Source organism: Emys orbicularis, chromosome 9 (assembly GCF_028017835.1).
Source record: "Emys orbicularis isolate rEmyOrb1 chromosome 9, rEmyOrb1.hap1, whole genome shotgun sequence".
NCBI lineage: Eukaryota > Metazoa > Chordata > Testudines > Emydidae > Emys > Emys orbicularis.
Window position 1 is genome coordinate 11,116,700 of NC_088691.1, and position 14,649 is coordinate 11,131,348.

At 39.4% G+C, this 14,649-nt stretch overlaps 1 protein-coding gene across 1 annotated transcript in view; it reads left to right on the forward strand.

The window, feature by feature from the left end:
* Nucleotides 1–598: 598 nt before the first annotated feature.
* The window catches only part of MTMR1 (myotubularin related protein 1), a 35,673-nt gene continuing 21,622 nt past the window's right edge, over nt 599–14,649 (forward strand). Inside the window, exons 1-10 of the mRNA XM_065410258.1 lie at nt 599–674; nt 2,280–2,374; nt 2,616–2,723; nt 3,138–3,239; nt 5,499–5,582; nt 6,276–6,425; nt 7,483–7,671; nt 8,358–8,543; nt 11,773–11,979; nt 12,975–13,067. Of these exons, the coding sequence (XP_065266330.1) occupies nt 629–674; nt 2,280–2,374; nt 2,616–2,723; nt 3,138–3,239; nt 5,499–5,582; nt 6,276–6,425; nt 7,483–7,671; nt 8,358–8,543; nt 11,773–11,979; nt 12,975–13,067 (1,260 nt within the window). The 5' untranslated portion in view covers nt 599–628. The remainder of the gene's footprint in view (nt 675–2,279; nt 2,375–2,615; nt 2,724–3,137; nt 3,240–5,498; nt 5,583–6,275; nt 6,426–7,482; nt 7,672–8,357; nt 8,544–11,772; nt 11,980–12,974; nt 13,068–14,649) is intronic.

Here is a 14,649-nt window from a genome sequence, read left to right on the forward strand (position 1 = left end):
GGTGTGGTGCATTGTTTCTGATATTATAATAAATACAACAATGGTACCTTGTCAAGTAGGGTATAATAGAATGTTTCTGTCTGTCTGATCTATTTTTTTTTACATATAATTTGATTTTTTTTAATGCTAAATAAATTAAACTTCTCTCATACAATTCTCCTTGATATTAAAATCGCTAACATTTAATTAAGGTGTTAAGAAATAAAGAATATAAATGCTTTTAAATAAACACTTTAAAACATTCTTGAGTAGATGATAACCTAAAAACATAAAGATTAGCCTAATTTTTTTGGCCTAATTTTGGGCTGATGGTATTTCTCACGTTTTTGTGCGCTATATATGTAGCTAGCACGTTAAACTAATCATTGTGTAAGTGGTTTGTTACTAATATTTAAATGTCTGCATAATAAATACTTTGTTACCTACAATATCAAGCCCTGTTTTCTAACGCAGCATTGTTTAACACAGTTGTGCTTTGGAAAAAGGATACACATTCTCATGCTCCCATAACCTCTTAGCAAAAGCACTTTGCAGCAAAATGTATCGATGGTGTGCAGATGGAATGTGAGATTTACTCATGGTTTTGGATTTCTGCCAGGCACTGAGGGATGGGAACAAGCTGGCACAGATGGAAGAGGCGCCACTTTTTCCTGGAGAATCAATCAAAGCGATTGGTATGTGTAGTTTTGAGTTTATAGTATTAAATCATTACTTTATGAATAAAGATAAAATCAAATGCTTTCCATGTTGGTTTTCTTCTTACTTCTTATATTTTATAATTCTACCTTAAATGATCAAATTTGCTGTGGATTTTCTTAGTTATTCAAACCCTAATGCTATGCTGTAAGTAAATCAGTTCAACATAGTGCAAACAGATCTGTGTGGTATTTTATTTCAACAAGCAGCTGATCGACATAGACAAATTAGCAAGGTGGGGGGGAGGGGTGCATCGGCGCTCAAAATGTCCCCATAGGTCATAAATTCATTCCCTAGTTTCAAGCGCTTCAGGATTTAACCAGGAAAGAAAATGAAAATGTGGTGCAGACTGTCCCACTTTAATTAGATCTTTTTCAGTCAAATGACTTGCTATGGAAAGTTGTGTGGTGGAATTAGTATGTGAGTAAATGTTTTGTAGGGACCACAGAAAGATCACTGACTACCAGAATGGAGATTGTAACCCAGTCTGTAGAGGCAAAAGGCACACAGTCGCTCATTCTACTCTCAAGATCTCTGATAGGATACAGTCTTAATGACCGATTTTTCAAACTGCTCCCAAAACCTGAAATTATCTGTGGAAATCTGATAATTTTATATAAACCCACTCTGTTTAAGTATGTGCAAAATAGAAGGCCTTAGGTTTAGTTTTTGTGAAGCAACATAGTTTGATCTTGGGGTGTTTTGTTTGATACAAGTAGTACAGTTATGTGAAACCAGTAAATGGTAACTATTTATTCTACTGAAATGTAGAAATTATTTTTTAAAAGGTATGCAAAACTCAGATTTGGACATAATCTTTGCTCAGACATATTACTTGAGCAGCTCACTTGAGCTTTAGTTTCAGGATGACTGTTGCTTGCCACATGAGCCTTCCCATCTGACTAATGTAAGGTGCAACAAGAGCAGAGAATGCTGTTCACTGTTGTGATTATCAGAAAAAGGGAGATAAATATGGGGCAGCCTGGTATTTCTGCAGTATGAAGACTTTGGGGCTCCTCGAATTCTGATTTGAAGTAGATGAAATGTGGACAGAACTCACATATGGATGGTTACAGGACAAATAGCTATTATTCCAAGCCACTCTGGTTTTCTTAAATATAAGACACAACAAACTGGCAACTTTGGAGAAAGACAAAAGACTATTTATCTTGTTACATAAAATATCTGTATGCCATTTCATGGACTCCCCACAAAAACATTCTGTATAGTATAGCTCCATTCTGTATAGTAAGGAGCAATGCTTGATGTCACATCACCATTCTCTTAGGCTGGCTTATGGTGGGGATTTAGCACATATTGCTTAGAAACGAAGAATTTGATCATTCTCTTTGTAAAGTACCTTTTTAAAAATGCAGAGGACTTTTTCTTTCAACTCAAAATTGAGAGTAGCAAGTCAGTTATAGTGGCTTTGAAATAATTTCATATAGAAGACTCAAAGATCTCTAGTAAGTTGGAACTATAGGAGGTTTCTTGTATAACATTTTTGTTTTTCTATAAAGAGTTTCTTATACCACAAATAACTACAATAATAAAATGGAACTTTTATTTGTGTCTTTTTCCAGCTAAAGATGTTATGTATATCTGTCCATTTATGGGAGCAGTCAGTGGTACACTGACAGTGACGGACTTCAAAATGTATTTCAAAAATGTTGAGAGGGTGAGACTTTAAGATCTATTTGCATATTTCTTCCAGCTAGAATCTCTTCTTTGCTGAAGTAGATTTTCAGAAGGTGACAATCTTAGTTTAAATTAAATGTAAAGTTCCACAGCAATCAGTTCAAAAGGAACTATAAAAGACTAGTACAACACACAATTTGACATGAATTGTACTAGGTTACATATATTTCCCACTGCAATTAAAAATGTTTTCATCTTTTTTTTTTTTATCCAAATTTCAGGATCCACATTTTGTTCTTGATGTTCCCCTTGGAGTAATAAGTAGAGTTGAAAAGATTGGAGTGCAGAGCCATGGAGACAACTCCTGTGGTATAGAAATTGTTTGCAAGGTACAGAATGAATTCCTAGGAAATGTAGTGGATGCCTATCTATTACTGTTTAATTGCGTTAATTTCTTTTTTGTCTTGAGGGGAACCTGCAACCACAACACCTTGTGCTGTTGTCCTATCTGATCCCATAAGCATGCTGGGTTTGGTTGGAATTTGGATGGTAAACTTGCAAGAAATGTTTCACCCCATTGGTGAATTCTAGGGTATAATGCCTACTTCAGTAGCATATTGAAGCATCCTGGTGCTCCCAATAGTCTCATTTTAGAACAGAATTTTGTTAATGACTATGAGGGTTAGAAAATGTGATTTGCCTTAATGTCAGTAGCCAGTGCTTGGTTTCAGTCAGCTTTGTAACTGCTTCTGTTTTTTTTTAATTTATCAAAGTGTAAGAGAGTTTGGCTTATTTTCTGACAGGATATGAGAAACTTGCGGCTTGCCTATAAACAGGAAGAACAGAGCAGACTGGAAATATTTGAAAACCTCGTAACGCAAGCATTTCCTCTTTCTAATGGGCTGGTAAGTACTAAAATGAGGAGAGGTCTGCCTGCCTCTGTCTTCTTTTTGGAAGTGTAGGGAAATAAGAAAATACTGCATAACAAATATATTAAATTGTTGATTCTAGATATCATGGAGCATTCAGATTACTCGGGCTTGACTTCTTTATTTCAGTAATTTACAGAACTGAGAGCCAGGTGCTGCTACCAATGAAAACAGTGACTTTATTGGTTTCAGGGTAAGGCCCTCCATTTTGTATGGAAGAAGGCATCTTTTATTCCAAAGAGATTTGTTTTGTATTGAACATACATAGCTCTGACATTGTTAGTTGTGCCTGTTAGTGCTTATGGAGATCAGGGTTTGTTGACTTTTATAAGCGTTTGTCTGTAACAGATAATTGGGGAATTTCAGAATGAAGGATAAAGGAGTTAGGTGCCTAAGACCCAGTTTGGGGACCACTGTGATGCACAAAACTCCCCCTGAACCCTGTAGTTGCCTAATCTCACTCAGTCCCTAGGCACCTAGGTTTCTGCCTCTGGGCATGCATACTGCTGCCTCCCTCTGGACAGCTGGTGGCTTATCTCTCGCCTAAACCTCAGACATTCACAAACTGGGGAAGATAGTTGTTCGGCCACCTAGGTCTTGTGTGAGATCTGAACCAGTAGGTACCCTGTGAGGACGTCTACCTGATTGGGCTCCTTAGCTGAGTTCAGACAAAACAAACTGGGGGTTGGGGAGTTATGGGAACTCCCTCATAACTTTTAGCCCAGTGATTACCTGGGATGTGGGAGACTCTCGGTTCAAGTCCCCACTCTGTCTGAGTGAGAAAAGGGATTTGAACAGGGATCTGCCAACTTCTCAGGGCAGTGCTCTAACCATTGGGCTGTGGGTTGTTCTCAGTCTCTCCTGTTTAACTCTGGATAAATAATGAATCATTCCGGCCAGAGAAAGAGAGTGCATACAAGATGAGTGACTCCATAGCTTGGTGGAAGACCCAAGAGGTGGGAGATCCAGGACCCAGTCCTACTGCTCCAGTGACTCTTCAATTATTTATCCAGAGTGGAACAGCTTCAACAGGAGAGACTGAAGGAGCCCCACATCAGAATATCCCATACCCCAATTGTCCCCATCCTCCCACCCCCAGGGCTTCTTGCAAACTCTGAAGAGAATTCCTGGCTGTGACTTGCTAGCAGAGATAAGTGCTTCCCTACTGCCTGGACTTAGGCGCGTATCACTGTGAGAGGGACACACAACCTCTGCTTGGCATCTCCCATTGGCTAGCTTAGGTAGCTACTTGCCTACCGGACTGGCTTTTGTGAATTGCAAGCTAAAAGTATGTTTACATGGCAATAAAAAAAACAACCCATGCATCAAGTTTCAGAGCCTGGTACAATTGACTTGGGCTCACAGGCTTGGGGTGTAGGGCTAAAAATGTCAGTGTAGACACTCGGGCTGGAGCCCAGGCTCTGAAACCCACTCCCCTCACAGGGTTTCAGAATCTGGGCTCCAGGCCAAGCCTGAATGTCGACACTGCAATTTTTATCCCCACAGCCCAAACCCCATGAGCCCAAGTCAGCAGACACGGGCCAGCCGTGCTCATGTTGTGGGTCTTTTATTGCAGACATATTTTTCAGGAGCATCTCTCTCCTCATTCATTGTAAAGGAAGCCTAGGTGCCTAACTCAGGCTTTGTGAATTGCAGCGATTTTCTAGGGGCCTAAAAGTTTGGCGCTGTGATGCTCAGTGTCACAATGCCTAACTCCTCTTGTGCATCCAGGCTAAAGTGCTTTCCTGAATTCACTGTCCAGATAACTCAACAATAGTTGCCTTGTTAGCTTTAGCTGTACAATTTCAGTATCATATTAGTATTCAATAGTGGACAATTTCAGTATCATCCAATGGGTAGGGTACTGGACTGAGAGTAATGGGGCTTGAATTCTATTCATGGCCTTACTGCTGACTAGTGTAACCATGGGCTAGTCATTTTACCTTTCTGTTTCCTTTGCTATCTGAATTGACAAGACACACAATCTCTTCGGGGAAGGAACTGTCTCTTCTTTTGTGTTTGAACAATCACTAGCACAGTGAAGGCCAGTCTTGACTGGGGTCTCTAGGCACTACTGTAAAACAAATGTTGGATATAAGATTTTGTCTTTTGGAAACTACTTGAATCGGCTTTTCTGGCTTTCATTTTCAGAGCTCACCATGTTTACAGGAATTCTCGTTTACTAAATGGCTAAATACTACACAGTAATTTGTTTTTTTACGTTGTTGCTTTCAGCCACTTTTTGCATTCAGCTATAAAGAAAAATTTCCTGTTAATGGCTGGAAAGTTTATGATCCAATGGCAGAATATAAGCGGCAGGTAGGTTATACAAGTAATCACCTTTTTATTTTATGTTGATAGTCTTCTGAATCTAATTTACCTTTTTTTTAGAAATGTTCACAGACAATTTGCAAACCTGAATACCTAAACTTACTCTCTTAAATCCATATCTAGACAGCTAAAGGCAGGTCACCTGATTTTCAGTAGTGTTAGGCCCCCACAAGTCCCATTGAAATCAATTGGGATTATAGGTGCTCAGTAGTGGAGGAAGCCTCTTGGCGTTTATATAGGGACCTAAATCCATATTTGGAGACTTAATTTTAAGCACCAGTTCTGAAAAAGTAGTCTTCTCATTTAAAAACAAATATGAACAGCAGTTACACAGAGGAATAATTTTAATTTGGTCTCCTTAATCCATCAATTTCCTGGTAAAATAATTTATTTCTATTTCACTATAGGCCCATTTTTTACTTTAGTGCAAACCCATCCAAATTACTGTTGTTTTTTAAATTATCTATAGGCTTTGGGGCTTCATACTACCCCATATCTTTAACCAAAATATTGAGAAATGCTTCTGCTCACATAACCTTTAAAACACTGGGCAGAACAATGTGGGTATGTTTTTTTTAAAAACATGTAATGGATCATTCTTTTTTGGAGTCACTATACAACACACACATGTAAAGATCTAACTTTTTAAAAATATTGGATAAATGTTTTGCCTCTGCACAGGGTTTGCCCAATGAGAGTTGGAAAATATCCAAAATTAACAGCACCTATGAACTTTGTGATACATATCCTACTATCTTCGTTGTGCCAACCAGCGTGAAGGATGATGACCTCTCAAAAGTGGCAGCATTTAGAGCAAAAGGCAGAATTCCAGTAAGTAAGGCTTCTAGAATTCATTATGAATTCTCTCTGTACTTGTAATGTAACTTCCTGAAGAAGAAGAAATATATTTGTAATGCATCTTATAAGAAATGATCCGAAATGCCTTTAGGGTTTTTAAAGGCTTCTGAGACCGCTATCCTGCTCCCTTCTACAAGAGAGAGAGTATAAAATGTATAGAAATACAGTTACTGGTTTTGGAGCTGGAGGAAATTTTTAAAAAATTAATGAAGATAGTTATTGCAGGGTTAGTGTAATTGCCAAGCGGCTTACTGCTCTGTAATGAACTTTAGTTCAAAGATAGCGTCCGACACCAGTGGGGAACTGAAAGTGTCAGGTTGTGCTCCCCCTTGCTCCCATGGTGAATGAGGTTTGGGGGTGAGGTGGAATGTGTGTTGTATCACTCCGACACCACATCGTGGGCTTCCTGAGAATGGCAGTGTGTTCTTGGTAGAGATTATCCTACTCAGATGCTCATATAGAGGGCTGTAAATGCAGCCATATTATGCATGGGGAAGGTAAACTTAAGAGAAGAAATGACAACCCCAGGAGGGAGAAAGAAAGTGAGGAATTTTAACGTGATGTCCATAAGGTATGAGTCATCTTGCAGTAGTTCCTGCCTGGGGCAGGAAGGAGCGAGATATGTTCATGCTTGACTGCATAGACCTCCATATGGAAGTAGCTGCCCATTCTCCCCACCAGAAAACCCTCTTACTGTATTTAAGCCCATAGAAAGTATGTCAAAAGTAAAATTTAAGGCTGTTTCTGAATGCTACGGAGAATAAAGTCATAGTGTTTAGAACTACTTCACGGTTCAACCTAACTAAATTTGGGAACAGTGATACCATGTTTTTTACAGCATGGTATTAATCTGCTATTTTCTCATCATCCCACTTTTGAATGTATGGGGTATGAATTATTCTAACTGAAATTTACATTCTCTCCCCCACTGGGAAGTTGTACTATGGGTTATTGTGACTGACCAATTGCCCTAAGGAATGTCAGTTTGATGTTGGTGCACTATCCAGAAACTAACTTTTTTTACACACAGGTGTTATCTTGGATTCACCCCGAGAGCCAGGCAACTATAACACGCTGCAGCCAGCCACTGATAGGCCCGAATGACAAACGTTGCAAAGAAGATGAAAAATACTTACAAACAATAATGGATGCCAATGCTCAGTCGCACAAACTTATCATCTTTGATGCCAGACAAAACATTGTGGCTGATACAAACAAGGTAGGTTGTCATCATTGTTAAAATGGAGATTACTTTGCCCATGTACTGAGAAATAAACTTTATTCTTATATTTTCCATAAAAGTTCACTTCTCGTAATAAAGTAATCTATTTGCAAGCACTTAGATAGTATCAAAGCATTCTCTCAGCGTTAACTAATTCTTGCAACAGCCCTGTGAGTTATTGCTATCTCCAGTTTAAAGTTGGGTGGAGACTGAGGCAGAGAGATTGACTTGATTGTAGTCACAAGTGTTGTCAGAGCCAAGATTTGAACTTATTGGTTCCTAGCTCCTTGTCCTGTATTGTAAGAAAATCCTTCTGTCGAGATAGTAATTTATTAAAGAAGTAGTGCAATGGCCTGGACGTGGACCAATTGAGTTTATTACAGTTTGAGTCAGTTTTGTAAATAGAAGAAAGCTGTAGGACGGGGGTCGGCAACGTTTGGCACGCGGCTCGCCAGGGTAAGCACCCTGGCGGGCCAGGCCAGTTTATTTACCTGCTGACGCGGCAGGTTCGGCCGATCGTGGCCCCCACTGGCTGCGGTTCGCCGTCCCGGGCCAATGGGGGCGGCGAGAAGTGGCGCGGGCGAGCGATGTGCCTCTAAAATAACCGCCTCTAAAACTCTCTAGAAAGCAAAAATACCCCTCAGGACCTTATCAGAAACTCTCTCTAAAATTTTAAATGACAGGCAAAAGGTGGAGGATATGAAAGTGAAAGTGCCTACCCAAATGCTGAGCTGGTCTTTCTGGAAATACATAACATACATGTGATGAGAGAATCATTGCGGAAGCTGAAAGAGATAGTTTATCCTGCGATTGATGAGGCCCGGTGGTTGTCCAATGTAGATTCAACACACTGGTTGGAATACATAAGGGTAAGAGACTATAGATGTTAAAGACATTGCATGCTTTTTAAGCAATGTATTTGCTTGAATTTCAATAGACCGCACTAGAGATCCTTTCTCTGTGTTTATCATGTCTTTGGTCAGGATAATCCTAAAAAGTAACCCTTTTTACAAGTTTTATTTAGAACACAATATTTCAGATTAGATAGAATATAAATTTATGCCATACTGTATATTGTGTATTTCATACTGTAGGTATTAGGAAGTAATCAGTTAAATCCTGATAGCGTAGGATCACATTCAGTTCTGGACAGCACTTAGTTTTCTTGAGAGTGTGAATGTTGGCCAGGATACCAGGATTATCCCTGCTTTTTGGAAAACTGCCGTGGGAAATTCAAATTCCACTTGGACAACTACCAGAGGGACCTCATTTTTAAACACAGCAGCCCTCCTCATCCTTCTATGCCATTAATTAAGCATTTGTGGACATGCATATTTCAGTGGGCCTGACTTCAATGGAAGATGGATTGGTCCCTGTTACCGTATGGATTACAGTCTCCTTTTATTATTTAACACTGCATTAAAATAAGTCAATCCATATCATGTTTAATTTTACTAAGTGTTTTATTAACCTCTAAGAAGCTTTAGAATGGATGATTTCTCTGCTATTTTCCCTTCTTTTTGGTGGTAAATATTGATGGAATGGCATTTAATGTAGAATTTGCTTTATACAACTTCAAATCAAATGTGACTCATGCAAAGCATCTTTGGGTTGTGCACAAAATTATTCATATAATCTTAGCTCTGGTAATTCAGCTTAACTGCTACAGAAAAGCCAGCAGAGGGAGCAAAAATGTAAAATAAATATTTGCTATTTTGGGAAGAACTTAACTTTCTTATTTAGTTTAAAATCTTCCATTCCTATCAAACTATTAAATAGTCACAATCCAAAAGCCTTTTTCCATCCAAATTTATGAATTTGGTGCTTAAGTTGGACTGTCCATTTAAAAAAAAAAAAAAAAACTTGCTGTGGACCAGATAATCACATCTCACTCCCATTCACGTTAGTGGGAGCTCTCTGCTTGAATAGGATGGTAGGATTGGACCCTGAAATCTCAATTTCATAGTTAAGTTTAGAATAGTACCCTGAGAATTTTCAGACTGAAGAAGATGGTAGCGGTTGACATATGTTTAGCTCGATTTAAAAAAAATTCTGTCTGAATACAGCCTGTGGACGACGCTCACAATTTTTCATCTTATTTGGTGCTGACTCAAACTGCAGCTTAATTGTAAGAGACTTTGGTTATGTCTACACTTAAAATGCTCCAGTGGCACAGCTGCAGCAGTTCAGTGTAGACACTAAGGGCTCATCTGTACATATAGTGGTGAAGCTATGTCGGTGCAGCTGCACCGCTGTAGAGCTTTAGTGAAGATGCTACTACGCTGATAGGAGAGGTGGTAGCTACGTCAACAGGAAAAGCTCCCCCTTCAACATAGTGTTGTCTACACTGTGAGTTCGGTTGGTATAGCTACCTTGCTCAGGGGTGTGGATTTTTCACACCCCTGAGTGATGTAGCTATACCAGTGTAAGTTTGTAGTGTAGACCTGGACTCACTATAGCAAGCGAAGTTAATCCACCTCCCCGAGAGGCAGTAGCTAGGTCAGTGGAAGAATTCTTATGTCGACCTAGCACTGTTTACACTGGGGGTTAGATCGGCACAACTCTCTCTCTTAGGTATGTGGCTTTTTCATACCCCTGAGAGACCTAGCTATGCCAATGTAAGTTTTCAGTGTAGACCAGCCCTTTGTGGTGTTCAGCTACCACAATGATAGGTAAGTTACAAATACTGAAAGAGAAGTTAACATAAAAAGTATTTTATGGAAAAAATAATTTTTAGTTTCTTTAAAATTTTTACAAATGAATCATTTGTCCAAAGTGGAACAAAATGCCCCACCTCATTCCACAAGGTGTTGCTAAACTAATACCTAGCTTTTGTTCCTTCTCCCATTTTCTATTCACTGCCTGCGTCTACTCTTTCCCCAGCTGTGTTTTCTGCAGTAATGCTTGGCTGGCACGAGTACCACTCTCAGTGATCTTTCTAGGACATAGAGTGCTGCTATACTTATGTCACATGAATTGTCTTTTTTCCATTCCTTTTCAAAGATCCAACAACATAAGATGACTTTTTGTAATATTTATAATTTTTCAGTGCAGTAATGCATTGTCTGTGACTTAATAAACATGTGAGAGCTTTACGACTAACCAGCTCAAATTGCAAGCCTTGCAATTTACTAACACAAGCTTTAACATTGATCTGCAGTAGTTGCATCCTTCAGTTTAATCATAAAAGAACAAAATCTATGTAGCTTTGTCTAGGAAGCCTGAATGGCTTTCAAGACTGTGTCCTGTGAATGCACAGTTGCTCCAGTGGATGCAGGCTTTCCAGCTGTGGAAGTGTCTTTGCATGCCTCGGAAGAAACAGATGTCAAGTGTCTCATTAGATTGCCTTTACTGATGTCGGAGTTGGCTTTGCTGATGTCCGAATCCAAAGTCCGGAGCCTTTCCAACGGCCCTAGTTCTAGCTGTTTCTCACATAGTTGTCAGTGCTTTCAGGAATCACGTGGTGGACACAAATCTGTGCCGGAGAGAATACTCCAAGTTAAACAATTGAAGAGCCACCAAACATGACTGAGGAAATCAATAGAATGACTTTCATTGGAAAAAAATAAGTGTAATGCTCACATGAGTTGCTACCGTCTTGTGCCACTCTGACTTCTGAACCAAGTTATTACTAGTAGAAATAAAGGCCTGTTTCCTATATGAACATCATGTCTACTCGATGCACCAACAAATCAGGGCAAGGGATCAGCAAGCAAGCACATCCCTTTTCTTGTCTGGGCTGCCCAATAACCTGCTATAGGTTTGATTAGCTGTACTTACTGGTTGAAAACTGAATGCTGAGGAAGAAAGATAATAATAGTTTGCGAGATAACTGAATTTATTAAAAGGATTGATCTTATTCTGTAGTCTTGAGTAATGTTTCTACTGAATAGTCTACAGTATATCTGAATGTTTTCTTTTATGAACAGATTTTCAGGAGATTCTAATGTTAATTTAGAGTATTTTTGGACACATAATCAGGTTTGAATTCTAATTTTAAAATATAACATTCTAGGACTGAATAGAATAACAAGTCTTTACTACAGAGTGTTGGCTTGATGTGACATTTTAACATGCTACTTTCTTTTTTTTTAAAAGATGCTTCTTGCTGGAGCAGTAAGAATTGCTGATAAAATTGAATCTGGTAAAACATCAGTTGTTGTACACTGCAGTGACGGCTGGGATCGTACAGCCCAGCTCACCTCTTTAGCCATGCTCATGCTGGACAGCTATTACAGGACTATCAAAGGATTTGAAGCTCTTATAGAAAAAGAATGGATAAGTTTTGGACATAGGTTTGCAATGGTAAATTGAAAGAATTAATAAAAAATTTATCTCCTTCAAAGCTTTTTTTTTTTTTGGTCAGGTAGCTTGTCCCTGTATTTTGCAGCATTTAGAATAATGTTCCTGCAGTATGTGAAGAAAGAGAAATATGACCGATTTAGTAGTGTTCTGTTGATGTGAAAATGCCGTGTGTGAAATATTAATACACAACAATTTTCTAATATAAAGTTTACAAGAGGAACAGAGTTTGAAGCCAATAGCACAAGACAAATAGCGAGACATTTCTGGAGGAGGGGAGGAGTGCAGAGCATGGTGAAAAACTTACATGAACAGATCTTACTTGGGGAAAATGAAAAGGAAAAAGCTATGGCTATCATGTAGGTAAAAATCACTGAAGTCATCATCCGACTTCACAGCCACAGTGTTTAAAGAAAGGGGAAAAAAATAGCTTGAGCTGGAATATTAAGAGATTGTGGCGCTGTATGTGGCCTTCTGAACTGGAGATGTAGCTGTAGTAACATTTGGTTATGGCGAGTGGGTATGGAATAGTCATAATTTCTGCATAGTTGATTCAGCATAATAATATGCCAGATTCCCTAAATCCATTCCTCCGTGGAAATGAAGTGGAGGATGTATCTCCTGCAGTTCTGAACTATTTATTCTTTCCTGTTATGCAGGAAGAAGCTGATGTCCTTATGTTGAGTCTTTGAATCAAAAAGTGCATTTGGGGGTTTTGTGGGATGTCCACTTTAAAAATAAGTTTAATGTCACTCAGACCATTGGAAAATGTGTGAATTTTGTGGACTGGGTGCTCTTCCTATTCTGCCAGACTATAGGACTATATTTGTGAATCAATTCTGGTGGTGGGTTTTAGTTATAGGAAGGGTGGAGTTTAGCTTGAAGAAAGGTATGCTGATCACAATCCTTTAAGAACCTGCCTAAGATATTTGCAGAACTTGCTTTATTGGTTACTGCTTTAAATGGACTTGACTGAAATGAAAGCATCTGTTTTTCAGCGAGTAGGCCATGGAGATGATGACCATGCTGATGCAGACAGGTCTCCCATTTTCCTTCAGTTCCTTGATTGTGTTTGGCAAATGACGAAGCAGGTAAGTAAATTTAACAGGATGTTCATGGGGATGTCTTCAGCCTTTTTATTGAAATACTGATCCATACAAGCAGCCATATTTTTCTTAAGTGTGCATAATCTTAAATTTTGGTTAAAGAATTTTAACTGTGGGTAGTCTACTGCAGGGGTCGGCAATGTTTGGCACGCGGCTCGCCAGGGTAAGCACCCTGGCGGGCCGGGCCAGTTTATTTACCTGCTGACGCGGCAGGTTCGGTGGATCGCGGCCCCCACTGGCTGCGGTTCGCCATCCCGGGCCAATGGGGGCGGCGAGAAGCGGCGCGGGCGAGGGATGTGCTGGCCGCGGCTTCTCGCCGCCCCCATTGGCCCGGGGACGGCGAACCGCAGCCAATGGGGGCCGCGATCGGCCGAACCTGCCGCGTCAGCAGGTAAATAAACTGGCCCGGCCCGCCAGGGTGCTTACCCTGGCGAGCCGCGTGCCAAACGTTGCCGACCCCTGGTCTACTGCATACACTGAAGGAAGAACAAACCCATTATTTCATGCACAGTTAGTACTACTTTTTCATCTAGCAAAGATGTGAGATGGGCTAGTGTAGAAATACTGATGTGAAGCCAATGGCCAGGCATTTCTTTGTGTTCTGAATAGACTGTTTAATGTGTATTTCTGCAAATCGAAGCACTGAGTTACCTCAAAGCATTTTAAATTGAAAAATGAATAAGATGAATGGGTCTTGCTTTTTTGAACCCATCCTGCTTAAAGTTTAGTTTTCCCAGTGGTTAGAAACAGATGTGACTAGACCACTGTATATTATGTAAGGTCTTGCAAGCTGAGCATTCAGTTTATTAGTAAGCAGAGATGTAATTCTGTAAATTTTGGTTAAAGTGAAAACTAATATAGAGTCAAATGGCTTTTTACCCAGCTGTTTTTAACCTAACTAAAATAAGCAGTGACGGCAAATTCAAAAGTTAGATTTTCTTTAAATAAATAAATAAATATGCACAGTGGCCTACCCTGACAGTTCAGTGAAAGTAGATTTTCTTCTAGAATCTCTCTTTCTCAGAATTCTTTGATTAAATGAGTGAGAAGTAATAGGGCAAAGTACCTTTGTTTCTGTTTCACCAGTGCAGTCAGTGTATGTTCACAAGAGATTATCTGTATTTTAAAAATGGCACAAATACAATCTAATTGTGAATCAGGGAGGACCTACTTTTCTAGTTGTCTCAAAAACATGCTTGCATAGTTAAAATGCGTGGTAATAATATTTCCTAATTTACATATGCTCCAATATTTACCTGCTCAAATATGCTTTCCTCCTTCCACCACTAGCTTTACATCACAATTGGGAGAAGATCCTTTTTGAAGGGGGTAGTTTTGGGGATATCACAATGTTACGGTCCTAACAAAATTTTACAGGTGCATTATCTTGAAGACCCCTCACAGACCTAGTTTTCCTCTTACTTACACTTCCACGGGAAATAAACTTCAATATAGATTAGAATTTCTTGTAGGATCTTCCATTCTTCTATACACTGGGCTTGACTGGAGCTGCTAAATCAAGTTGTCCAAACTAAGGCCTTGCTTCCAAGTAAATTTAAAACGTTTG